The sequence below is a fragment of the Natator depressus genome, chromosome 11 (genome assembly GCF_965152275.1).
Source record: "Natator depressus isolate rNatDep1 chromosome 11, rNatDep2.hap1, whole genome shotgun sequence".
NCBI classification, from domain to species: domain Eukaryota; kingdom Metazoa; phylum Chordata; order Testudines; family Cheloniidae; genus Natator; species Natator depressus.
In genome coordinates this window covers 26,092,235-26,117,707 of record NC_134244.1, presented here as the reverse complement: position 1 = coordinate 26,117,707, position 25,473 = coordinate 26,092,235, and the positions used below count along the sequence as shown (strand labels likewise).

Below are 25,473 nucleotides of genomic sequence, written 5' to 3'. Positions count from 1 at the left end.
GGGCCAGAGAAACATCTCAGTTTGCTTGCTTGTACAGTGAATTTAAACTATCAAGCGGTCCTACTCGTGCTCTTTTCAGTGTATTTCTTTGTAGGGGTAGCTTAGTACCTTTCCCAAACCTGAAGAACTCTGAGTAGCTTGAAAACTTGCCTCTCTCACCAACAAAAATTGGTCCAATAAAAGATATCACCTCACCCACCTCTCTATAATCTCTAAGTAATTAAACACAGAGTGATTAACATGCTTAATTGCAAGTCAGAAAAAAAAAAAGCCCAAACCGTATCTCCAAAAAGAAAAGAAAAAAAAAAAAGGCTGCATGAAGTAGATCTCTCTGTAGTAAAAACTGTTGCAAATGTAGTGACAACGATAATCTTAATTTAACATTAGACCTCGGAATTCAACCAGAATTGATGTTTGAATTCAATCAATTTGATGTTTGAAGTGGCAAGCATTTATGCTTATATATTAAGCCATAACAATTCTAGTATGGAATGACCTTAGAATTGAAAAGTAAACCAAATCCAGCCACAACATTTTTAGTGCAGTGGGGACACAAATTCTGTTCATAAAATAAAGATTATTATTATAGAGAAAAATTCTGTTCATAAAATAAAGATTATTATTTTAGTAGATTATTTAGCAGATCATTTACACATAAAAAGGGACTTTACAATGCATAAATTAGCCCAATATTTTCCCCCCACTGATTTTACTGGAACACAGGCAATTTACTTCTTTTCCCCTCAAGCATAGACTATAGAATTCAGAAAAATTATATCTGACTGTTATTTACTTAAAGTGTAATGTAACAAATCACACTCTGAAAGTTAAAATATTTTAAGAGTAATATTTTTTTTTTAAAAGAGACTGCCACCTATATTTTTTTAAAAATATAAATCAGGAGTCATGTTTGCAATTTTAAGAACTCCCATACTCAACAAACAATCAATATGTCACATGGTCTACTACTGGGTCTTTTACATTACATTTTACTGCAAAGGAAAAGAAAGACGTATCACCTCCACGTTTGCTTTGCTAACATTAATATTATATTGCTGTCTATTTAAAATTACACACACACATTTCAGGGCTCTAAGATCAAAATACAGTAGAGCATCATAAGTGTTGAGCACTCTACATTATAATTTGTAATACAAGGGAAATACAGTGAGGTCAGAACTATGAGTAACCAATGGAAGACACAAAAGATTTCTTGCAATATTAATAGTTAAATGAGAAAGCCAATCAGAGAGAGTTGGAGCCTCCTTTTGACAGCCAGAACCTCTGAAAAGCCAATCCACAAACATAGTGGGCTGGCTACAAGGCGGAGACAGAGATTCATTGAAGAAATTCTTATGGGTGCATTTACTCTCAACTCTACATACAAGTACAGCCACACGAGGGGACATCCTGTGTGCCTGCAGTGAGCCAGATGCAAATCTAACAGTGTGTCAGTCTTTAAGAAGGACAGTGACAAGTTCAGACAAGCAGCACTGCAATCATGGACAGCAAGTATTCACAGTGCTGTCCTAATGCTCACAAGACTCATCTTAAAATTACCTCCTAGTAAAGATACAGAGAGTAATGTATCTCTACCTACAGTACTGCAGAAATGGACAGCAAGCGTTCTACAGGCAATACATGTTTCCTAACACTGACTAGCTTACTTAAAATCATCTTAACACTAAACAGCATGGTGTACACTGCAAAATCTGGGAGTAGTTATAGAGCCAGCTACAGCCATGCAATAACAGTAGGTATTTTACATAGACAACTGAACAACATCCAGTTACTGTGTTTCTTAAACATTCAAGTACAAAGCATTCTTATAGCAGTTATATTTCCAACTATGAGATCTGCAACAGCAGACAGCTGGTATTCTACTTGCAACCTTTACAAAGCCCTTCCTCAAGAGCGTAGTAATGCAGCCTACACCAGAATGTGTATATGTTTTGCATGTTGCAATATCACTCCAGTTTCAGCAATGAACAGATAACGCAGCTCCCAACATGTTATTTAAGAATCTTGAGCTACAAAGCACAAAAGCTTTCCGGTATGATGCACACAGCAGTGTATCGTCAGCTACAGCACCGCAGCAATGGACAGCTGAAAGATATTACATGCCAGGCATGCTCCCGACTTCGGATGCAACAGTTAACAACCAAACTCAGAACATAAGCGCAGTCTGTCTGTATATATCCAGCTGTCAATGAAGGAATGGGGGTCTCCCCCCCCCCCGCTATTTCACTCTCCTTCAGTGTCAGTCCCATTACCCCTCATGGTAGGACAATATAAAAGCAGGACGTTCCTATTTCACAATGCAAAGCCTTCCTGATTGCACGGAAGGAGCACAGCGCACACAGCCCCCTCCAGTCCCCTGCTGCCTTGGAGTCCCACATACACAACAGTAAAGAGTGCAGCAGTATCGGCACGCTACGCCAAGAGCGTCCGGCGCGCACACTCCCCCATTCAAAGATGCCTCTTGCGCCTACATCTCTCTTACGCTAGCGTAAGAGCCTCCCCTAGCTAATCAAAACACTCGCGAGTCGGGACGCAAAGAAGATGGCGGAGCAGGGCCCGCTTACGGCGTCGGAGGGAAGTTTACGCTGCGCTACTTGCGCAGAACCCATAAAGAACATGCAAGGCTGCGGCGTGGAGCGTGCGTAGCGCGCTTGGTGAATACCAATGGCCTATTTCCCGGGAGGGGAGGGGGGTGTCTGATAAACAATGGTGCCCCCCCTGCGCGGCTTCCTTACCGATTCCTCCTCCTTCTCCATGCCCGTGGGCATCTGCGGCACGGCCCGGTTGATGGAGACGCAGTCGTTGAGATCGGGCATGTCCTTGCCGCGATAGATAGGCAGCGGTTTGGCGGCGTCTAGCGCCCGGGCTCGGAAGGAGAGTTTGCTCATTGTCTCCCCCTCACAATAACACCCCGGGGCCGGGCGGGCGGGGGGCCCCTCACTGCGGCCGCGCCGCCGCCTCCCAGCCGCTCCCGCACCCGGCCCGCAACACCATGGAGGGCCCCGCCGCCCCGGCACAGCTCCCCGCAGAGCCGCCCGCAGCTCGCCGCGCACGCCCCGCAGCCCTAGTTCCGCGCCGGGCTCGCTCGATCCGCTCCCTGCGCCATAGCAAACATGGCGGACATTAACCAAAGCGGCCAGCGATCCCGGCAGCCAACGCGAGAGCGGGCGGGGGGATGGAGAGGGAGTGAGAGGGGGCGCCGGGCTGCGCGCGCAACCAGCCCGTGGGGACAGGGAGAGCGAGCGAGGCGCAGGCAGCGCGACCCTGGCTGTGGGGCGAGAGGGCCGGTGTGGGGGCCGGGCAGGCGGCAGGGGACTCTGGCCCGCGGCGCCGCGACCCGGCCACGTCCACTCTAGCGGCTTGGAGCGGGGAGTTCGTGCCCGGGGCCAGACAGATGCGTTCACCCGAACCCTAAGCACCTGAACCGGGCATCAGCTTGTGTCTGCAGGCACACCTGGGCTCACGTGCGCAAATACCCCTTCGCACATGGACAGCTGCACCACTGCACACACCCCGCAGCGCACACAGCGCTGTACACACCTGCGTTTTGCAGCAGTTAATGTAGAGGAGTTGGGGATGGGTACACGCAGATGCACAAATGCCCCTTCGCGCCTGTACACGCTACAAAACACCACCCACAACAGACAAGGAACTAGCTATCCACAGCCATGAAATATGTAGATGTATAGCTGCACAGTTCCCAGCTACAACTTTACACCCATTCAGGTGCAGATAATATACAGATCTACATACACAGCATAGATAAGGTGGCATTTTATAGCAATGTATTCTTTAAATATTGTCATTTAATGCATTAATATAATTAAAATGAAGGAATACTTTCCAAAGTGAAGGTCAGTATACACATGATGTAATTGAACCAAGTGGGAGTTTTGGCCATAAGCTTCTGCCAAGGTTCCTTCCCCACTCTGAACTCTAGGGTACAGATGTGGGGACCCGCATGAAAGACGCCCAAGCTTATTCTTACCAGCTTAGGTTAAAAACTTCCCCAAGGTACAAACTTTGCCTTGTCCTTGAACAGTATGGTGCCACCACCAAGCGTTTTAAACAAAGAACAGGGGAAGAGACCACTTGGAGACGTCTTCCCCCAAAAATATCCCCCAAGCCCTACACACCCCCTTTCCTGGGGAGGCTTGAGAATAAAATATCCTAACCGATTGGTTACAAAATCATCAAAGACCCAAACCCCTGGATCTTGGAACAATGGAAAAATCAGTCAGGTTCGTAAAAGAAGGATTTTATTTAAAAAAAAAGAAAGGTAAAAATCACCTCTGTAAAATCAGGATGGAAAATACTTTACAGGGTATTCAGATTCAAAACACAGAGGATCCCCCTCTGGGCAAAACCTTAAAGTTACAGAAAACAGGAATAAACCTCCCTCTTAACACAGGGAAAATTCACATCAAACAAAATATAAACTAATGTGCTTTACCTGGCTTACCTATACTGGTTGAAATATTGGAGACTTGGATTAGGATGGGTTGGAGAAGGTGGATTTCTGTCTGGCCTCTCTCAGTCCCAAGAGAGAACAACCACGTAAACATAGAGCACAAACAAAAGCCTCCCCCCCGCAAGATTTGAAAGCATCTTGCCCCCTTATTGGTCCTTTGGGTCAGGTGCCAGCCAGGTTAGTTGAGCTTCTTAACCCTTTACAGGTAACAAGATGTTGCCTCTGGCCAGGAGGGATTTTATAGCACTGTATACAGAAAGATGGTTACCCTTTCCTTTATGACAGCTTCGAAGAGACAAGAATTTCAACCATGGTTCCCAACGTAGTTCAGGGTTAGCTAGAGTTACCTACACGTGAGGTAACTCCTTGTGGTAGCCTACCTCCAGTGAGAGCAGTCTCACTGCACCCCACCCCACCACTCAAATTGCACAGAATAGTTGTGTTAGCATCATAGAGTAGCTCAGTCCTCACTGTATTACTGCCTGAGTGTCAGCAGCACTTAACGCAAGACAGAGACTTTTGTGTGTGCACAGGTCAGAAGTTAAGGTTAAGGGCAATGCAAATTTAAGTCAAGCTAATGATGCAATAAAGACAAGGCACAAACAAACAGTTATCCATTTGCTCTTTTACCTCCAGAGTGGATTGCCAGAAAGGTGTCTACACCAGCCAGGAGCGCCATCTAATGCAGAATGCAGCTGCTTTGTTTTTTGGTGGTGCTTCTTAAGTGCAACATTTTCCATAAAGAGTTTATCTACATATGGAGTCTTTCACGAACAGCTATTCTTGAACAACCCCATGTGTGGACAGACTTATACTGCAGTAAGAGTGCCTTGTTCTACTTAACCCACTTTTAAAGTGCTTTAAGCAAAGATAAACAGGAACAAGGCACCCTTATTCCAGAATAACACTGTCCACACATAGGGTTGTTCCAGAATAGTTGCTTCTGAATAATTCCCTGTATAGACAAGCCCTGATGCATCTATTGTTCTAGCTACCTGTTTGCTTCCTGGTCCAGTTCAAGGCATTGATTTTGATCTATAAAGCCCTCTGTAAAAGGTCTTTACTACTTTAGAGACTACTTCTCTGATATGCCATCTCAACATTCTGTTCGTGAGAGAGACAAAAGTTGGTCCAACAAAAGATATAACCTCTCCCACGTTGTCTCGCTAATATTCTGGGACTGACAATGCCAGTTTTACAATGTGTTAATTGTTTATGCTAAAAAATCTGTTCACCTTGTATTTAGCTGTGACATTGAGTACCTTTCCCAGACCTGAAGGAAGACTCTGTGTAGCTCAAAAGCTTGTTTCTTTCACCAACAGAAGTTAGTCCAAGAAAAGATATTACCTCACCCACCTTGTGTCTCTAATATCCTGGGACTGACGGAGGTACACCACTGCAAATTACTTATTTAGGAATTTAACTAGGTCACCTGAGTTAAAATACCTACATTTATGAAAATGAATGGGATCTTTACTGACCAACAGCAGTCAGAGCCTGTATTATATATCTCATCTGAAAGCTGTTGGGCCAGATTCTCAACTGAGATCTGGCCACATTTTGACTGATCCAGCGCCCATTAAAATCAATTGAAATCTTTCCATGGACTCCAGTGAGCTTTGGGTTAGGAGGTTCATCATAGCCTCTAATGTAGCACTTAGGCAAAACTCTCATTGACTGCTGTAGGTCCTGTACATGTATCTGTCAAATACCTGAGTTCAGGATTCCATGTTTGTCCTACAGTAGTTGATAATATAACGCAGGGGACTAACTAGCTGTCTGAAATGTGGATACAAATTAAATAATGTGATGCACACTGTCATCCTACCCACCAATGGAAGAACATCTAAACTCCTAAAACAGAATATGTTCACTAACACAGAAAATGCTGTTACATTTAGATATGATGAAGAATAAAAACAATACGAGTCAGTCACCCCTAATAAAAGGGATAATCTTCTAGTTAAGGCACTGGTGACTGGGACTCAGGAGATCAATTCCCAGCTCTGTCACAGACTCAGGGGCATACAGAAGGTGGGGATGACCCGGAGCCTGGGCCTCCCCAATAATCAGTGGGACCACAGAGCTCCTCCAGCCCTGGGGCTCCATGCGACCCCCAACACATTGGCAGGGTCACTGAGCTCCTCTAGCTCTGGCAGCCCTGGGGCCAGAGGAGCTCTGTGCCCCCACTGCAATCTCGAGGCCAATGCTGGCAGATCTCTGCACACACACACACGCACACACACACACCCTTTGCTATAACCAACCCCTGGCTATAAAGGCCTGTTCTACTCCTCTCATCGTACTGCTCTGCTACCCCAATAAAGGAGAACTAACAACTTAAAATGCCTTGTTCAAAAATTTTAAGTAAAACTTAACTTTCAAATGCCTGAACAGCAAATGTAACTTTTCTTGTCGGCATAGTAAACACTGGCATTTTTATCTGTTTGAATAATCAAAGTGGTGCTTTCCATGCCTTCTTGGTTACAAAGATTTGAACTGCTTCCTGCTGAAGGTCCACAGTCTGGGTCAGCTCATGCTCTATTGAGATGGCTGCAAGGCTGACCAGCCTCTCCTGTGTCATTGTGGAGGGTAGATGTGTTTTTATTAACTTCAGCTTGGAGAAGCTGCGTTTTCCTCTGGCAACTGTTACAGGAAGTGTTAGAAGTATGTGCAGAGCAACAATAGCATTTGGAAAGAGGGTGGTCATCTTATTTGTGTACATATGTTCCAGAACAGCCTTTGGAGTTGATCCTGCTGAAATGTATCTTGAAGGGGCTTTCAGTTCATCACCTAAATCACTCACATCAATATCATGCATGTCATCATATGTCAACACTGTCTCTAGTGCCCTGCATTACTGGTGGAGGTCTTCTTCAGGAATAGTGAGGAGTTTTGGAATATCATACAACATCCCAGATATACTGCCGTGTTCCTTGAGCTGCATGAAACTTTCTTCAACTGACTGCATTGCACAATCTAGCACCTGGTTAAAGAATTCAACTTTGAATTGTTGTTTGGGGTCTCTTATGGGATCATCCTGTGCCTCGTAATCAAACTGTCATCTTCTTCGGTGACTCTTGTATTCTTAAATGGGTGGGAAAATAGCTTCAGTGTGAAGTTCCTCTGCCAACTTCTGTGCACTCTTCAGAAGGTTTTGAAATCCCTCATATGACTGGTCAGACTGTAGGTATGACTTTGCTTTGTCCAGTTGTTCCATTGCTCCAGATGTATCAAGGCCAACACCTTGGAATCTCTGGCTTACAACATTTATTTCAAACAGTATGTCATGCCACAACATGAAGCCACACCGAAATTTGAAGTTATGTATGTTTCTGGTGATTTCATTTCCCTCTGCCACTGTTCTCCCACGAACAGTTCCTGTCATAGCATTAGCCTCCATAATGGTAACTATGGCATCATCTATCTTCCCAATTTGGTGTTTGATAGGCTTTATCGCCTCCACTTGCCTTTCCCATCGTGTGGCACTCAGTGGTTTCAGTGTCAGAGATGATGTTCCCAGATGTTGCTTCAAAATTTGCCATTGATGAAGAGAAAAATACATAGATGCTTTGAATTACATTAAAAAATTCAGCAGCCTCACTAGAAGCTGATGCTGCATCACTGACCACCAAGTTCAATGAATGAGAACTGCATGGGACGAAAAAAGCTCAAGGGTTTAACTCTCGGATCCGTGTCTGTGCTCCTTTGTTCTTTCCTCTCATGGTGGCACCATTATCGTAACCCTGACCTCTCATGTCAGCTATCGCAATTCCCATATCTTTCAACTTTTTAAGAAGCACATTTGTCACACCAGCTCCTGTAGCATCATCAGTGTCAATAAATTCTAGAAAATGCTCTCCGACGGTCACCATTGCAGGGACATTTTCACTAGGTTCTGTTGTTGTTACAAAACGCACCAGTAAAGTCATTTGTTCCATATGGCTGATGTCAGGTGTGCAGTCCAGAATAACAGAGTAATATCTTGCTGACTTCAGATCTGCCACAATCTTCTGTTTGACTTTTGTTGCTAGTAAGTGTATGATCTCATTTTGAAGGGTTTTTCCAAGGTAGTGGTGTGTGTACATTTCTTGGGTGGTGACTCTTCTTAGATGCTCCTGGAGTACAGCATCAAACTCAGCCATCAGCTCCACAATTTTAAGGAAGTTTCCATTGTTTGGCACATACAGTTGATCTGAAGTGCCACACAGTGCTAAGGTTTTGGGTAGCAAGCATTCTCACAATGGCAATGAGCCTTTTCAGAACATTTTCCAGTAAAGAGACTCTGATACAATCTATGGTGGCCTTTAACCTTAGTCTCATCTCAAGCTCTTTCCACTTATGGAATGCTCTCTGGTGATTTGCTGCCTTCTCATGGCATACCAGATTTCTAGCCAGATTTTTCTAGTCCTTTTCTTCCTGTAGAACCCAATGTGGCTGGAACATTAGACTGGAAGGGTTTGCAACAAAAACAGTATGCTGCATTCTGGGTTTTTGAGTACATAAGCCATGGCCTCTCCACTTTGTCACCATTAGGGATTTCATGCCAGTAATGTGTTGGATGGAAACTTCTATTTTCATTGTCTTTGGGGAACATGAAATTTTTCACTTTCTGTGGCCCATGCAGTACAATGAAGTCCCTTAGGCTACTGGTCAAGTGAGTCCACAGTCCTGGATCATCTAGAGTTAAGAAACTAAACTCACCAGCGGCTGTTTCTTGCACCTCCACCAAACTCTTCTCTGATCTACACTTTTGTTCAGGAACGTGCATGGTTACATCCATTTGAGGTGGAGATATGGATGCTACAGGAGCTGCCAGATCACCTGCACGCTGACTAATTGGAAGATCAGGCATCTCCTCACCACTCACATCTTCACTGGGGCCGGAAGGCTCACCGTGAACATTTGTGTCTATGTATCTCAGGAGAACTCCTTCCTGCTTAGATAGAAAAGCTTCCTTTGCTTTCTTTCTTCTTCTGAATGCTGCCCCAGAAGGGTGTTTTCTTCTTTCACTCATGACTGCTGTTCTGTGCCAGCTATAGTGGCTCTCAACACTCAGTTGAAGGGGACAAATAAGCAGGCTGGTAGCAGGGCCTGAATGAGGGAAGATATCAGCGTCTTAAGGGCCTAACTGGCTCCTACTGCTTCAGTTGACTGCCTGTTCTCCTCAAGCGGGTTCAGGGAAACAGCAGGAAACAGGAAGCTCCCTGAGAAGCTGGTATTAATCAGTCCAGGCTCCTGGGGGTGCTAGAGAGGTACATAAGAGGCTCCTCCTCCTCTCTCTCCCTGCAGCTCCTGCTGCTTTCTGTTATTCCCCTCACCTTTTCTCCTGCCTGCCTGTTATGTCTCTTGTGCCCTCCTTCCTCCAGCACAGCACTCCACCATCTCTGTGCATCTAGAGCAGAGAGAATACATATGCACCAGCAGCAGACACAATTTTCTACACTCCGGGTCCTAGTGGCGTCCCCCCCACCCCCACCCCACCCAGTCTGGCACCTGAGGCAGCCGCCTCAGTTTGCCTCATGGTAAGGCTAGCCCTGCCTGCTGACAGACCCCACCAATCAGTGCGTATTCCCCCCTCCCACCACAGTGGAAGCTATGGGGGGAAAGGGGAAGGAGCGAGGGCATGAAAGGCTCAGGGGAAGGGGCAGGGGCCTTGAGGGGAAGGGGTGGAGTGGGGGCAGAGCAGGAGGTTGAGCACTGAGCACCCCCCAGCACATTGGAAAGTTAGCATCTATAGCTCCAACCGCGGAATCAGTGCCTAAGTAAGGAGCTGCATATTAACCTCTGAAGAGCCGCATGCAGCTCTGGAGCCACAGGTTGGCCACCCCTGGTTTAATGGCTAGTGTAGATGAGATAGAACCATTTTCAGCACCGTTACAGAATGCATTCTAGAAACTAATGCTGCTGAAAATGGAATTATCTTCTCTATGCTATACATTAAACTATTTTCAGTTCCAGTACAAGGGAAACCATTGCTGACAAGCTTTGTCAACAATGGGTCAAATTCCTAGTGTAGACAGGACTTGATGACCTGATTTTGGTTAGTGTAATGCCAATGACTAGTGGAGTTGCTCCTGATTTACATCAGAGCCCTGATGTGGGACTGGGATCCTGCAGGTCCCACAGGACCCGCTCCCACTATTATAGCACCTGATAGGTGTTTGTCTAACCTGTTCTTAAATCTCTCAAGGTAATTTGTTCCAGTGCTTAATTGCCCTTACAATTTGGAAGTCCTTCCCAATGTCTAACCTAAATCTTCCTGGCTGCAATTTAAGCCCATTACTTTTTGTCATGTCCTCAGTGGATAAGGAGAATAACCACCTTTTATGTACTTGAAGATAGTTATCATGTACCCCCTCAGTCTTCTCTAGATTAAACAAACCCAGTTTTTTTCAAACTTTCCTCAGAAGTGATGTTTTCTAGACCTTTAATAATTTTTTGTTGCACTCCACTGGGCGTTCTCCAAGTTGTACATATGTTTCACAAAGTGTGGTGTCCAGAACTGGACACAACACTCCAGCTGAGGCCTTATCAGTGTTGAGCAGAGTAAAAGAATTACCTCTCGTGTCTTGCTTACAACACTCCTGCTAATACAGTCCCAGAATGATGTTCACTTATTTTGCAACAGTATTACATTGTTGACTCATTTAGTTTGTGATCCTTTTCTGCAGTCCTCCTTCTAGGCAGTCATTCCCAGCTTGTATTTGTGCAACTGATTATTCCTTCCTAAGTGTAGTATTATGCATTTGTCCTTATTAAATTTCATCCTATTTATTTCAGACCAGTTCTCCAGTTTGTCAAGATCATTTTGAATTCTAATCCTGTCCTCCAAAGCATTTGCAACCCCTCCCAGCTTTGGTATTGTCTCCAGGTTTTATAAGTGTACTTTCTATGCCATTATCCAAATCATTTATGAAGATACAGAATAGAACTGGCCTCAGGACAGATCCCTGAAGGACCCCACTCGATATTACCTTCCAGCTTGACTGTGAACCTTTGATAACTTCTCTGAGTACACTTTTCCAACCAGTTGTGTATCCATCTTATCGTAGGTTCATCTGGGCTATTTTTCCCTAGTGTGATGATGAGAAAGTAATGTGAAACAGTAGAAAAAGTCTTACTGACGTTGAAATATATCACATCTATTGCTTCCCCCCATCCAAAGGCTTGTTATCCTGTTAAAGGAGGATATTAGGTTGGTTTGACGTGATTTATTCATGACAAATCCATGATGATGTTACTTATCACCTTATTATCTTCTAGGTGTTTACAAACTGATCATTTGCTCCATTATCTTTCTGGGTACTGAAGTTAAGATGACTTGTCTTTAATTCCCTGGGTTACCCTTATTCCCCATTTTATAGCTAGGTACTATATTTGCCCTTTTCTAGTTCTCTGAGATCTCTCCCATACTTAGTGAGTTCTCAAAGATAATTGCTAATGGCTCAGAGATCTCTTCAGCCAGTTCCTTAAGTATTCTACGATGTATTTTGTCAGGTCCTGCTGAGTTGAAGTCATCTAACTTGTCCTTTCCCTATTTTAGCCTCAAATCCTACCCTATTTACACTCATGTTCACTATGTTAGTTGTCCAATCACTGCTAATATTTTTGATGAAAACAAATAAAAAACATTTAACATTTTGCCCATTGCTTCATTTTCTGTTAATGTCTTTCCCTCCTCATTGAGTAATGGGCCTACTTTATACTTGGTCTTCCTCTTGCATCTAATGTATATGTAAGATGTTTTCTTGTTATCTTTTATGTCCCTAGCTAGTTAAATCTTATTTTTGCCTTGGCCTTTCTAATTTTGTCTCTACATGCTTGTGAGGTTTTTTATATTAATCCTTTATAATGTGACCTAGTTTCCACTTTTTGTAGGACTCTTTTTTGAGTTTCAAGTCATTGAAGCCTCCTGTGTAAGCCAGGGTGTTCTCTTTCCTTTCTTCCTATCTTTCCTATGGATTGGGATAGTTTGCTCTTGTGCTCTTAATAATGTCTAACTCTCCTGAACTCTTTTTTCCCTTAGACTTGCTTCCCACAGGATCTTACCTACCAGTTTTCTGAGTTTGCTCAAGTCTGCCTTCTTGAAGTGCATTGTCTTTATTATGCTCCTACCATTCCTTAGAATCATGAAGTCTATCATTTCATGATCACTTTCATCCAAGCTGCCTTCCATCTTCAAATTCACAAACAGTTTCTCCCTAAATGAGAACAGCCTCTTCCCTAGTCACTTTCTCCTTCTTCTGTAATAAAAAAAGTTGTCTCCAATGCATTCTAAGTACTTGTTGAATAATCTGTGCCCTGTTACCTTATTGTCCCAACAGTTGTCTGGGTAGTTGAAGTCCTCTATCATCACCAAAGTCCTCATCCACTTCTTCTTCCTTGTTAGGTGGTCTACAGTGGACTTGACCATGACACCACCCTTATTTTTTACCCCTTTAATCCTTACCCACAGAGACTTTCAGCAAGTCCGTCTGCCACTTCTGTCTCAACTTCAGTGCAAGTTTATACATCTTTGATATACAAGACAACAGCTCCTCCTTTTTTCCTGTCCTGTCCTTCTTGAACAAGCTATACCCTTCCATACCAATATTCTAGTCATATGAATTATCTCACCTAGTCTCTGGATGCCAATTATGTCATAATTTTGATTATCCACTAATATTTCTAGTTCTTCCTGTTTATTCCCAATACATCTTGCATCAGTATACAGACATCTAAGATGTTCATTAGATTCCCTCCCTGTATTCCTTCTTGTCTCTCCTTTGTCCCTGCTGTGATTGCCCATGTTGTCTCCAGATTGTGACCCTTCACCCAGGTCTCTATGTTCTGGACTTATGTGTGGGCTTTTATCTCCTGCCCCCATCGAATCTTAAAGTCCATCTCTCTAGCTTAGCCACGCTGTATTCAAAGATACTCTGTTCCTTCTTTGATAGGTGGACCGCATCTCTTCTCAGAACAGCATGCCAAGATCAAAGAAGCCAACGCTCTCCTGGCAACTCTATCCATGCCGCCATATGTTCACTTCCAGGATGTGTCTGTCTCCAATTGGCCCCTACCCTTGACCAGAAGGATCAGTCAGACTGCTGCCTGAGACCCCAGCTCCCTCACCCCACACTCCCAGATCCCTGTAGTCACTTCTGATTTTATACCCTGCAGTATCATTAGGACTCAAATAGATGAGCAGCATGGGGTAGTAGTCAGAGGGCCTTGGCAATCATCATAGTATCTGAATGCTTCCGATGAGGTAAAATGAGAACAGTGATTTTTCTGTCTTTCCCTGCTTCCTTTCTATCAAGAAATAGACATCTCATACATTTCCATGACATTCTTTGTCTTCAGTTAACACAAATGAAACGAGAGATGTTGATAACCTTATTCCCTTTGTATGTGTTTTCCCTTTTTTTCACTGCTTAAACTTAGAAAAACAAGCAAAATTAGAGTAGTATATTCACACTTCAGCGTGGCTCTGGGTCCTAAACTCATCGCACTGTGCCTATGTATTGCAGGCAATGCCTTTTTTTAAAAACCAGGGGCCCTTTACGATACTGGGTTATTTTATGTACTCTGAGAGCTGCTGTGCACAGGCAGAAGGCATGAGCTGAAGAACTTATTCTTGCTTTTTTAACTTGAAGCCAGATTCTTAAATTATCTTATTATTTATTCATCTCTCTCTCTCTCTCTCTCTCTGAAATATTACAGATTTTGATAGAACCCAGACGATCAAGTACAAACTGTTTGTACTTGACCCTCAGAAAAAAGAACTGACTTCTGAAAGGCAAAATCAAAGAAATAATGTCTCCGGCAAAAATATTTGTTCAATAGTTGAATTGAAAAAAAAAACACATTACAGAAAACCCACCAAGCAAGCACACCAACAGGTTCTGATCCAGCCTTTAACTAGCACTAACATCTTCCACCTCATCACCCTAACCCTAGACTTCTAAGCAAGACATTGATGCAAATTTTCCAAATATGTACATGGAGAATTATCTCAGTGTACAATATTCCATCATGACCCAACTGTGAACATTTAGTATTCTCTTATTTTACATTTTTATCTGCATGTTTGTGATCTTGTAAATAAACGTTGGTTTGAAATATAAAAAAAATGCATGAACAGTATAAAGAAATTCATAGGGACATCGGTTGAAAGAATCCTAAACGTTCTCTAAACAAGGTATGCTGCAATTCATTTTTTTAGGTGTGTTTACATAATTCAATTGTATCATATTCAAATAGAGGTTAAATGGATGTTAAGTATGCTAATAATTTAATTATGATAGGAGCACACAGAAAACAATATAAAGAGACAAGAAGCTTGTAAGAATCAGCTTTAAACCTGGATCTCCCACATTGGAATAACATATATTTCTCACATGCTAAGCAAACGCTGCTCAAGTAGGTGAAAAAATGTGATTATGAGGGTGTGATGATGGTTGTTTGTTCATAAAACAATCTCCAGATTCACAGATACAGATATATGTCATATATTCAGGGAGCCTCTCTTAGTGGGGGTAGAAAGCTACTCATGTTACAGTTTTTTGATCGTACGTTTGAAGTGGCGCTTCGCTGGAAGGTAGCAGAAGCGTAGACACAAAACAAGTGCAGTATCTTCAGCACAAGGACAAGTGCTGAGCATTCTAGGGGATCAATGAATGGACTTGGAGTCTTTTTAAAGCCTATGAAGTCCTTCTTTCTCCCTCTGCCTGAAAACTCTCATTGAAGTGAATGGAACCTCTGTCCTATGCATTTCAATGGGGGTTTTGTTAGGGGAAAAAAAGCTTGATCAAAGTAGATACTAAGCATGCTTAGTGTCTAATGTTCAGAGTTAAATATATCCGCTGTTCCAAACCATTTCTATTTCAATTATGCAAAGAGTTTAGGTAACTAACTCTCTGCACATTTTCCTCTTTTGAATTAAGCCCCTGTTTTTGAAAGTTAGCCAGAAACCATCAGAAATCTACCACGGAGTAGTTTATATGTAGCTTATCAGATTTAAACCAATAACCAAAAAACAGAAAGCCCTCTAGGCTGAAAACTTCTAAGTTAAATGCTGAACCCAATGGCAATAGGCACAACATAAATCCATAAATCTATGAAGTAACTGTGGAAATATCCAATACCAAAATTAGAGCATGAAGATCATATGATGAAAAATAAGCAATATTCAGTAATTTTACACCAAACCCTGTATTTCAAGAATTACTTTTTAAATTAAAAGAGGAAATAAGCTTTTTGAGTGTGAGCCAAAATCCAAGGTGTTATTCATAGGGGTTCCCAATCCCACTGAATGATGTAGGTACAACTGTTTTCCCTCTGCACATGTGTATGGGGTCATCATCAACCGGCAAGCTTACCCTACTACAGTTATATTATACCACTCTAAAACCAAACCAACAGTAGTACAATTATAACTCAGGGGTGAGTTTGCCTTTTCCTTATACTACCATAAAAGTGTGTCTGCATGGAATAAAACTACTGCAACCTGTTCCCTTCAGTGGCCTTTTTTGCACACCATATATAAAGTAAATGGAGAGCTCAGCAACATCTGTGGTTAAGGTTGCAAAACCTTTTTCATTTTGAAAGGAGCATTTTCAGATGCTTATAACATTGTCAGACTTCGAACTTACAGGCTGAAATTTATTCGTCGCAATCTGGGAGTGAATCTATTTATCAATATGGTATGTGGAAAATAATGCAAAAATTATTAGGTGTTTTAAAGAATTCAGCACGCATGCATAAGGAAGTTGAGTTGAATTGTATTTGTAACATATAAGGGAGTATAAAATACGACCTGGTGATGATGTATCTGGAAGCAGGCAAGGTTTTAAAGGACTCTTCCTTCCTCCCATATGGTATGCAATAATGAGTATATTCATAGAATATTCACTTTAAATATGATTAAAATTAGGACTATACATAAAACTCCATGCTTCAGGGCATAAGCCAACCAACAGCTGTAAACATTGCAAAATTAAAGTTAAGTCAAGAATATTTTGGATCTGTTACGGAGCATAATGTTAGATTGTGGTTTTAGGATTTGGTGACTCTGCTGGACCTTTTGTGGTTTCTTATGTAAAACTTGCTAGGAGACTGCAGGGATGCATCACATGGCCCAGTCTCACGACCATGTGAGTAACTTTACAGTCTCACTGAAGTCGAGTGGATGGATCAGTTAATGTATGTTTGAAGGATTGTCCAACAGAGTATAAGCAGTGGCTTTTTCTGTGTCATTAAGTAGGGACACATTGTTATGTCTATACCAAGTATTACATTTTAGATCCCTAAATTGCCCCCCTCTCTCTGTGGTTAAACCCCAGACTAGATTTTGTCTTTTGCTTTTTTAAAAGCCAACTAACCAAACGAACCAACCCACCCACAACCCTTGGTGTACTCGAGTTGTGCGATCACAGTCCCTGGGCTACATTACTCTCTTCCCCGCCATTGTGAGTCACACTGGAGCTTTTTCTACCATGAGGGATGCACAACTCAGATAAGTATCACAATTTAACATGCTTAGCTCCACAAAGAAAAAAAGGGTAACTGTTACAATTAATTGACTTGCAGAGGAAAAGCTAATCACCACGATCAGAGCTAAGTGGCAACCGTTGTACTTGGGGCATCAATTCCACTCAGACTGACCAGGTGGAGCTCCCTGGGAACTGAGGTTCTTGGAGGAAGGATGCAGAGTGCCCTTGGCTCCCTTGAAGGGTAAGGCTCTGATTGCAAAGTATATTTTAATTATAAGTTACTATTAATTATATTCATTGTTACAGAGAAAGGATTTTTTCATATTTAATAAAGTTAATTAAATCTGGGCAGATTGTTTATTTGAATAGTATTCTATTTTAGAGGTAAGTGAAATAGAGTATATGGGAGCTGTGGAAAAAGTGAGTTACTAGATAGAACCCTTTAGTAACAATTCTCCAATTCATCTGCTTCCCTATAATTAACCATTACAGGAGGGGCAGGAACCAAATGAGCATATTAGTGTTGAGTTAACTGACCTTATTAATGAAGCATGTGGCAATACAGTCTAATAAAATTATATCTCCTATTGTATACTAGTTATAAGTGCTCAGGAAGTAGTCTCCAGTACTGGATGGTGTCTTAAATCCTGCTCACTTGTATGTAGGCAGAGGTCAGCACTTTTCCTTTTCTATGGATCTGCACTCCTTGCTTGCACACAGTCACAACATTCCTCAAAAACTAGGATCCAAAGAAAATGATCAATCAAAACCAGAAACCAGAAACTCTGCTGGTCAACTAAAATCAAATTAAATTATGAGAGTTATCCTGTTTTGAGGTGAATTGTTCTGGCTGTAGAGAACTGCTAACTACCAAATTTACAAATTAAAGGACTTAAAGTATTTCACCTGGAGGACTTCCGTGGATTTCAATTATTTCTGCCCATGATTGATTCCTAAATAAAAAATCATCATCTTTTAAAAAGTGCATCACACACACGGGAGGCAGAGTGGTTGAAACTAGAGAGAGTAGTGGTAGTGAGAAACTCTGAGTTTTAATCCTGGCTCTAGCACTGAATCCGTGAGTTTTCAGGATATATATTTATGTTTGTAAAGCACTTTGAAGGTAATGTGCGAAGTAAGTGTGAACTATTAGTACTACTGAGATAAAAACATAAGAAAATTCCAAGTTATACAGGCAGTCTGTGATAAACTTTCAAAGAAACCATGAAAAATGTGGTATGAAAAAACAGTCCTGCACAAACTAAATGCATAATCCATTCAAGAACAAGTACATAGAGAAAAATAATATATATAAAACCTTAGACATTGACTATTTTTATGTCCTTCCACTTATCCCTACTTAGGCCTTTGACACCACAGATCTTTATGGACTCTGAGGAGGCATAATTGTTTGGGTAATCCCTCTGCAATAATAAAGTTGAGCATATGCATTATTTGAAAGTGGAACTAGTGAAAGCAAGATCAATGCACAGAAGTAATTATAGGCTTATATTCCCAGTTTTAGGATTTAAGATCAAGCTGTCAAAATCAAGCTATCTGAAGTACTGCTGTTCATTCAGGCACTCTGAAAGCTCTTGGTAATTGTCTGTAAATAATGTGAGGACAAGAATGAGGTGCTGTGAATAATCTAAGAGGGATCTTGACGGAATCTGCCCACAGCACAGGTGCAATATTTCAAACTCTAAGCATTCAAAATTCATGAGTCAGGCCCCAAAAGTCATGAAACTGGCTTAACAATTAGGAGGGTTTAAAAAAAAAAAAGTTGGGTCCTTTTTATTTGTCTTCTGGTTTTTTGAGTCTTGAGGATACACTTGGGTCACTTTTTCAAGCTTTTCTGTGCTAGAATTTTTTTTTTTTAAATGAAAGCTGAGATTCTCATTAAATAACATGTCCCCAGGAGCTGGGACTTTAAAAAAATATCATGAGACTCAAGATAATATCACAAGAGTTGCCAACACTGTAAGTGCTACAAGGTGTTTAAAGTGGTGTGTCTTTGTGGTGTGTTCAAAGTACTCATCACATTCAGATCCCAGAGGGTATGTCTCCAATTAGAAATGGAATCTGTGAGAAATTCTGCCACCACCTGAAAAGGTGCTCTCTCTCCTCTCCCCAAACCTGCAGAGTTCTGCTGAACTTTAAGATTAGTGTGGTTGCCAGGGTGCTTTCTACAAATGAGTTGACAGGTATATTTGTGAAAATACAAACCACGAGACATCTGAAATGATATAGTGGGGTGTTAGCATTACTCTAGTTAAGGTGAAATTGGACTTACTGTTTAACTGTAACTATTTGTATAAGTTATCTAAAATCCACATGCTTACTCGAATTATCTTGTGACTCCTCTGAGTCCTGGGTTAGGTTATTGGTGCAAATTTGGGGTTGTTTGGGCAAGAGGGTCCCCAGATACAGTCCCTTTAAAAGTCACATCATCAACAGTTTACAGTTCTTATTTTTTTGCGCACACCTGGAGCTCAAACCTGGCTCTGATCCTGTACAGGATCTAACTACTACCCAGCACCCACTGCACCTTTGGGGAGACTACTCTGAAACCTGTCAATATTTAAAGAGTTATTCAGAGTAAAATTTGGAACCACAGCGTGGCTCATGAGAAAGTCATTGCGCGTGAACAGCAGAACTGTGGTTCCATCGTAAGCTGGAGTGCTTCTGGACAGCCTGATGTTAGAGTAGCTGATACTCAAGGTAACTCATTGTGGCCAGTAACCCTGAGCATTACTCATGTACTGTGAGTTCAAGTCCTGCCATTGGCATCTTTCTGCACAAGTGATTTGTGTGCTTTAGCTGCTCTCTGTCTGCATGCTGCAGGGTGTCCTTCTGGAAGTTTTGTCCTGAGAGCAAAGCTCCTGGTTTATTTTTATTTTAGAAGTATTGTTGTAGAAAATAGTATTACACAGAGGGAAACAGGAAGACACTAATAAGCAACATTATGGCAGTGTGACCATGACACATGCTCCTCACCCATTTGCTGAACAATGGGACCAAGTGGGAGCAAAGCAAGCAAGTAGCTGTGACTTGTCAATTGTCAGCATGATCACAAGGGCCACTGGGCATCAGGAAACAAATACATATTAGAGAGCCCTAGTCTAAGGACCACTGTAAAGTTGGTGTGGCAGGATACTCTTCTCAAACCAAAAAGTAACTTATGTTCATCATGAAAAATAAACACAGAAAACACGTCAACTTTCTATAATAATTCACCCAATCTACACAGTTCACACCGATCGATTTCCTCCCTAAAACTGCGGTAGTTCTTTAGAGAAAGGTGTTTGAAAGGCATGGCTGACACTATCAGAAGTTTAGTAGCATGGACCTTTCTAAAACAATCATAGCAAATCTCCTAGGATATTTCCTCCCACCCCAAGCTGCTAGAGAAAACTCAAGCAGTGCACACACTACAATAAACATTTTAAAATGATTCTCTAACCCAGAAGACAGAATTTCTGGAGACTTTTTAACTCCTGTTAAAATCCTGCTGCAACCTGAACTGTAGTGCTCCTACTGCCCCACTACAATATTGCTAGGTTTCAGAGTAGCAGCCGTGTGAAGTGCGCTGTAGCTCACGAACGTTTATGCTCAAATAAATTGGTTAGTCTCTAAGGTGCCACTAGTACTCCTTTTCTTTTTATAATATTGTGGTGTCACATTAGGGTAGAGTTAGTGGTGCAATTTGGCATCAAAGGGTTCCCTCAGATCCAATACCTCATTAAGGAGCTAAGAATAATCAAATTGCTCTGAAATGCACATCCATAGGGATACTGTCTTGAAAACTGGTATGCCAAAACAGGTCTGTGCTGGGCCTAGGAACAGGCATGCTTGGTGCATGGCATAGTCATATACTACTGAGACTGGGGAGGGGAGTTGAAAAGGGTCATGCTCAGCATATGCACTAAGCACACAGCTGGGAACAGGCGTGTTTGGTGCATAGCTGAGCCCCACATGTACTGAGATGAGATGGGGAGCTGAGAACAGACATGCTTGGTGCCTGGCACAGCCACATTGTGCTGATACTAGGGCGGGGAGCTAGGAATCCCCATATTCGATGCATGGCCCAGTACATACCTTTGCGATTGTAGGTGTGAGTTGAGAATGGGCCTGCTTGGAGCATACACCAAGCACTAAGTGCTGAGAGCAGCGTGAGGAGCTGAGAACAGGCATGCTCAGTGCATGGCACAGGCCCTCAAGTGCTGACAGTACAAGACAGTCCCACCACCTTCATGTTTGCCAGCGGCATGAAGAGGCAAGGAAGAGGGTGGAAATGCTGGCTGAGTGGTGGTGATGGGAGGAGTGGGGCTTGGAGCAGCACTGGGTGACAGAATCTGGCCCTTTGTGATTAAAAGTATTTGTATTTAAGCAGTGGTTAAGAGCATAAACATTTCATAAGTTCAACTGTGAGCTTAAGTATCTTCTAGACAAACTTTTAACTGTTAGTCCTTAACTTGAGTCGATTTACAGGTGGATTCTGCTCTCACTTAGACCAGTGTAAACCCAAAGTCAGTCAACTGAACTTGTTCTGTATTTACACCAGTGGAACCAGAAATAGAAACTAACCTATGGAAGTGAAGTCTTTTCTATTGCTGTGGGCCCAGTTGTACAACTGTTACTGACACTGAGTAGTACTTAACATGGGTAGTCCCATTGAACTCAGTGTGAGCTGCAGAATTGGGTCTTATTAAACCAATGGTTTTCAATCTCTGTCCACCGATCCGTGGGGGTCTGCAGCCTGTGCCTAAGATTTCCAAAGGGGTCCTCACCTCCATTCAAAATTTTTAGGGGTCTGCAAATGAAAAATGGTTGAAACCCACGGTGTTAGACCAACTGGTCAAATGGTTTTCAAACTACAATCTGTGGGACACCAGTGGATGAAACATTTTGAAGACTATGCATCAACTTGTGATCTGTAGGCAGATCTTTTTCCTGACAAAGTGGTCTGCAAAATCCTTGATCTCATCTATCCTATTGGAGGCCAGTGCAGAGCTAATATTTGTTGGTCTCCAGACTAGTCCAGAATATTGCCCCACAATAAACAGATAACATCTATCAACACAAGTCTGTATTAAAGGGGTTAATGGAGAGGAGAATATAGATGTTTGAAGTTAATGTTCTATGAAGAGGAACTGAGGAAATCCACACCTTTGCTAGTGCTACAGTGCATTACTTCAGCAACAGGACAGAAGTCACTTATTTACAGGGAGCAAGGGTTGTCTGCCCAGCAACATAAGCTCAAATCCCTATTTTTTCCCCATTAATCAAAGAATTCTCTTGCAGACATAGGAACTGCATAATGGCTCTTTGGCCAGGTCTACATTACAAACTTTTGTTGGCATAGCAATGTTGTTAACTGGTGCAATCTCTGACCGACACAGCTGCGCCAGCAAAAGTCACTAGTGTAGATGCAGTTACACCAGCAAAACTGCATCTGCACTTTGCCACTTTGTTGACCTGGCTTTCTTCTGTTACCAACAAAATGGCAGATAACTACCTGTTCAGCAAACCCATGATCATCAGCAAACCAAATGATCATGTCAACGCATTATCATCAATAATAAGAAAACTCTTTAGTGAAACAGGTCAGTTTTTTCCTGAAAATTTAAATAGGAATGTTTACTTCATTATCTGCTGTAGCTTTTTTTTGTTTTCTGATACAGCTAGTTAAAAATAAACAAATAACCAACATTTGTGTTCCTCGGTGGCTATCATTCCTGCTAAGGAGTCTGTGCAAACACCACTCTAGATTTACGGATGTCTAGACTTTAACGGACATAATTTGAGCAGCCATCAAAAGTTATTTTAAGGGAATTATCTCATTTAATTACATGTAATAAAATGCTTTAGAATGTCCAAGTGGGTAATGGTGAAGTCATTTATTTGAGTTTAAAGGTCACCTCCCATCTCAGAATTTCAATATGACTGCTGTGTATTAACTTTAGTTATAGATCAACAAATATTAAATGAAGACATACAGAGAAATAAAGACAGAAATTCTGAGATTCAAACTACTGGGCAACAAACAGTACAGTCTTAATATTAATCATCTGATTTTAAAAAAGTTTTTTCATAGACACACAGAAGATAAAATCATTAAGGAGATTTAGAATTACACAGGTAATTGCCCAGAATATCCTATTTTAGTACATAGATACAACATGACTCAGAATGTTAGTTTCCTTGATAATGCTGAAAAGCAGTTACACAGCTGCCCTAAGAAGCATGACAGAGCAGCAAATACAGCTATAGTCTTATCTCTGTGTTAAACAACTGCCCTGCTGCAAATCATTCAACTGAAATAGTGTAACTTGTAACACAGTGTATAACATCTACAGTAGCCACCGTTTCAGGTGCACCAGTGCACTGCATGCTCTCTAACCATTGTAGTGCAGGACATAGTGCATACCTATCCCACAGGTCCCAGGTATGAGAATTTTGGGGAGGTGTCATTACCAATTGAAGAGATGCTGTATCTTTTTTTTTTTTTTAAAATAAAACCATACAAAATACTATTTTTCAACATACATGCAGCGTTTGAAAAAAAAAAATCAGTGGTGTCAGTAATGCATTAAAATATTCTCTTTTTTGAACCAAGAGAAGCCTTAGGGTTGCATACATTGCAACCCACAGAACAGAAAACTCAATGCAGAACATTACACAAGCTGCAGTAGCTCAAAAGTAATTAAGCATATATGAGACAGGGCACCCTTCATAGAGCGATTCCAAGAGCATTGTTGGACTGTGGGACAACAAATTGCAACAATGTAGGTACAACATTTTTTCACCTGCTGTCTACATTAGCATTGCAATGATGCATGTTAACCTAATGCAAGGTACAATGATGATGAGCTTTGCTCAAAGCAAGTGCAGTTATAAAGGGAATGGCAACACTTGTGCACTCTTGCAAGCACTTTTGTGTTTGAACATCAGGTATGTTCCAGGCATGACAGGGATTTGCAACACCAAAATCCTGAAGTGTAGGTAAGGCCTAAGAGATTCCATGCCACTAAATATAAGTGTGATTACAATCTCCAGGTGCTTCACACTTGAAATGATCACTGGATATGCTCCCATGTTCAACTGCTAACAATAGAGAGAGCAAAAGCCAATGGACTTCATAATGTCTTGGGCACTCATTGAATGGATAATATCCCTACTGAGGCACCATCTGAAATTGAATTTGATATAGAAAGGGAAAATACTTTCATGTTATATGTAAGTAAATTGCTTGGAATAATGAAATAATCAGTACATTTACAATAGTCTCCAAATTCAAAAGATTTCTTTATGATGCTTGGCTTTTCAAGGATCTGAATTCGTCTATTTTCTTCAAACTCTCCCCCAACTCATGGTGATTGTTAGTTTAAGGAATTCTTTTTCTAGCTTTCCTTGGATTTTAACAAGAAAGATATTTTTTTTGTGAGTGTTTAAAAGATTTTTGCCCTTAAGGTTATATGTAGGATAACCCATTAAAAAAAGATGTATAATATCTTTCTTTTACCAGACAGCAAAAGTGGTCATGTGAAGCTAGCCTAGTAAACAACAACTTTCACTGTGAGCAATCTCCGCAAATCCAACCAAAACACATCTACAAACAACCGGGTTTTAATTGTCAAGATAATTACAATGTAGTTAAAACTACTTCAGTCAAAAAAGTACCATGGCTTAAGATATGTCCAAAAGCAGAAACACAAAGAGGAAGAATAAACGGAAACTTCTGAGACTAAACAAATAGGTTTCAGTAGCTGCAGGGTCACAGACATTGATGCAACAGAATCAGACAAAGAAACTATAGCCACACATATAGTAGAAGAATGGAATGTGAATGGAATGGAATGAAACAAACTGCATTTCTCTCTGCAACAGTGAACATAAGAATGGCCATACTAGATCAGACCAAAGGTCCATCTAGCCCAGTAGCCTGTCTTCCAACAGTGACCAATGCCAGGTGCCCCAGAGGGAATGAACAGAACAGGTAATCATCAAGTGATCCATCCTGTCGCCCATTCCCAACTTCTGGCAAACAGAGGCTAGGGACACCATCCCTGCCCATCCTGACTAATAGCCACTGATGGACCTATCTTCCATGAATTTATCTAGTTCTTTTTCGAACCCTGTTATAGTCTTGGCCTTCACAACATCCTCTGGCAAAGAGTTCCGCAGGTTGACTGTGCGTTGCGTGAAGAAATACTTCCTTTTGTTTGTTTTAAAACTGCTAATTTAAAAGAGTCGTTGGATAGAATGATGGATAAATTGGTTGATCATTCTGTGGAGCTAGAACAAAGAATCATCCTGGCTGGAGACGTGTAGCAGAATCATGCAGACAGAATTCATACTTTGGAAAATGACTCCCAGTGCTCCACTTACGTACAGGACACACCTGTGTAGCAAGGAGAAGCACCTTATAACATGGGGTGGGATAAAGCTCATCCAAAACTCTTTCCAGTCCCTGGGATCTCCACCTGGGCCTCATTCACAATC

The 25,473-nt window shown here is 41.7% G+C and overlaps 1 protein-coding gene across 1 annotated transcript in view; it reads right to left on the bottom strand.

Moving 5' to 3' along the window:
* The window catches only part of EPC2 (enhancer of polycomb 2), an 85,772-nt gene extending 82,833 nt beyond the window's left edge, over nucleotides 1–2,939 (bottom strand). Inside the window, exon 1 of the mRNA XM_074966811.1 lies at nucleotides 2,757–2,939. Coding sequence (XP_074822912.1) covers nucleotides 2,757–2,909 — 153 coding nt within the window. The 5' untranslated portion in view covers nucleotides 2,910–2,939. The remainder of the gene's footprint in view (nucleotides 1–2,756) is intronic.
* Between the last annotated feature and the right edge of the window lie 22,534 nt (nucleotides 2,940–25,473).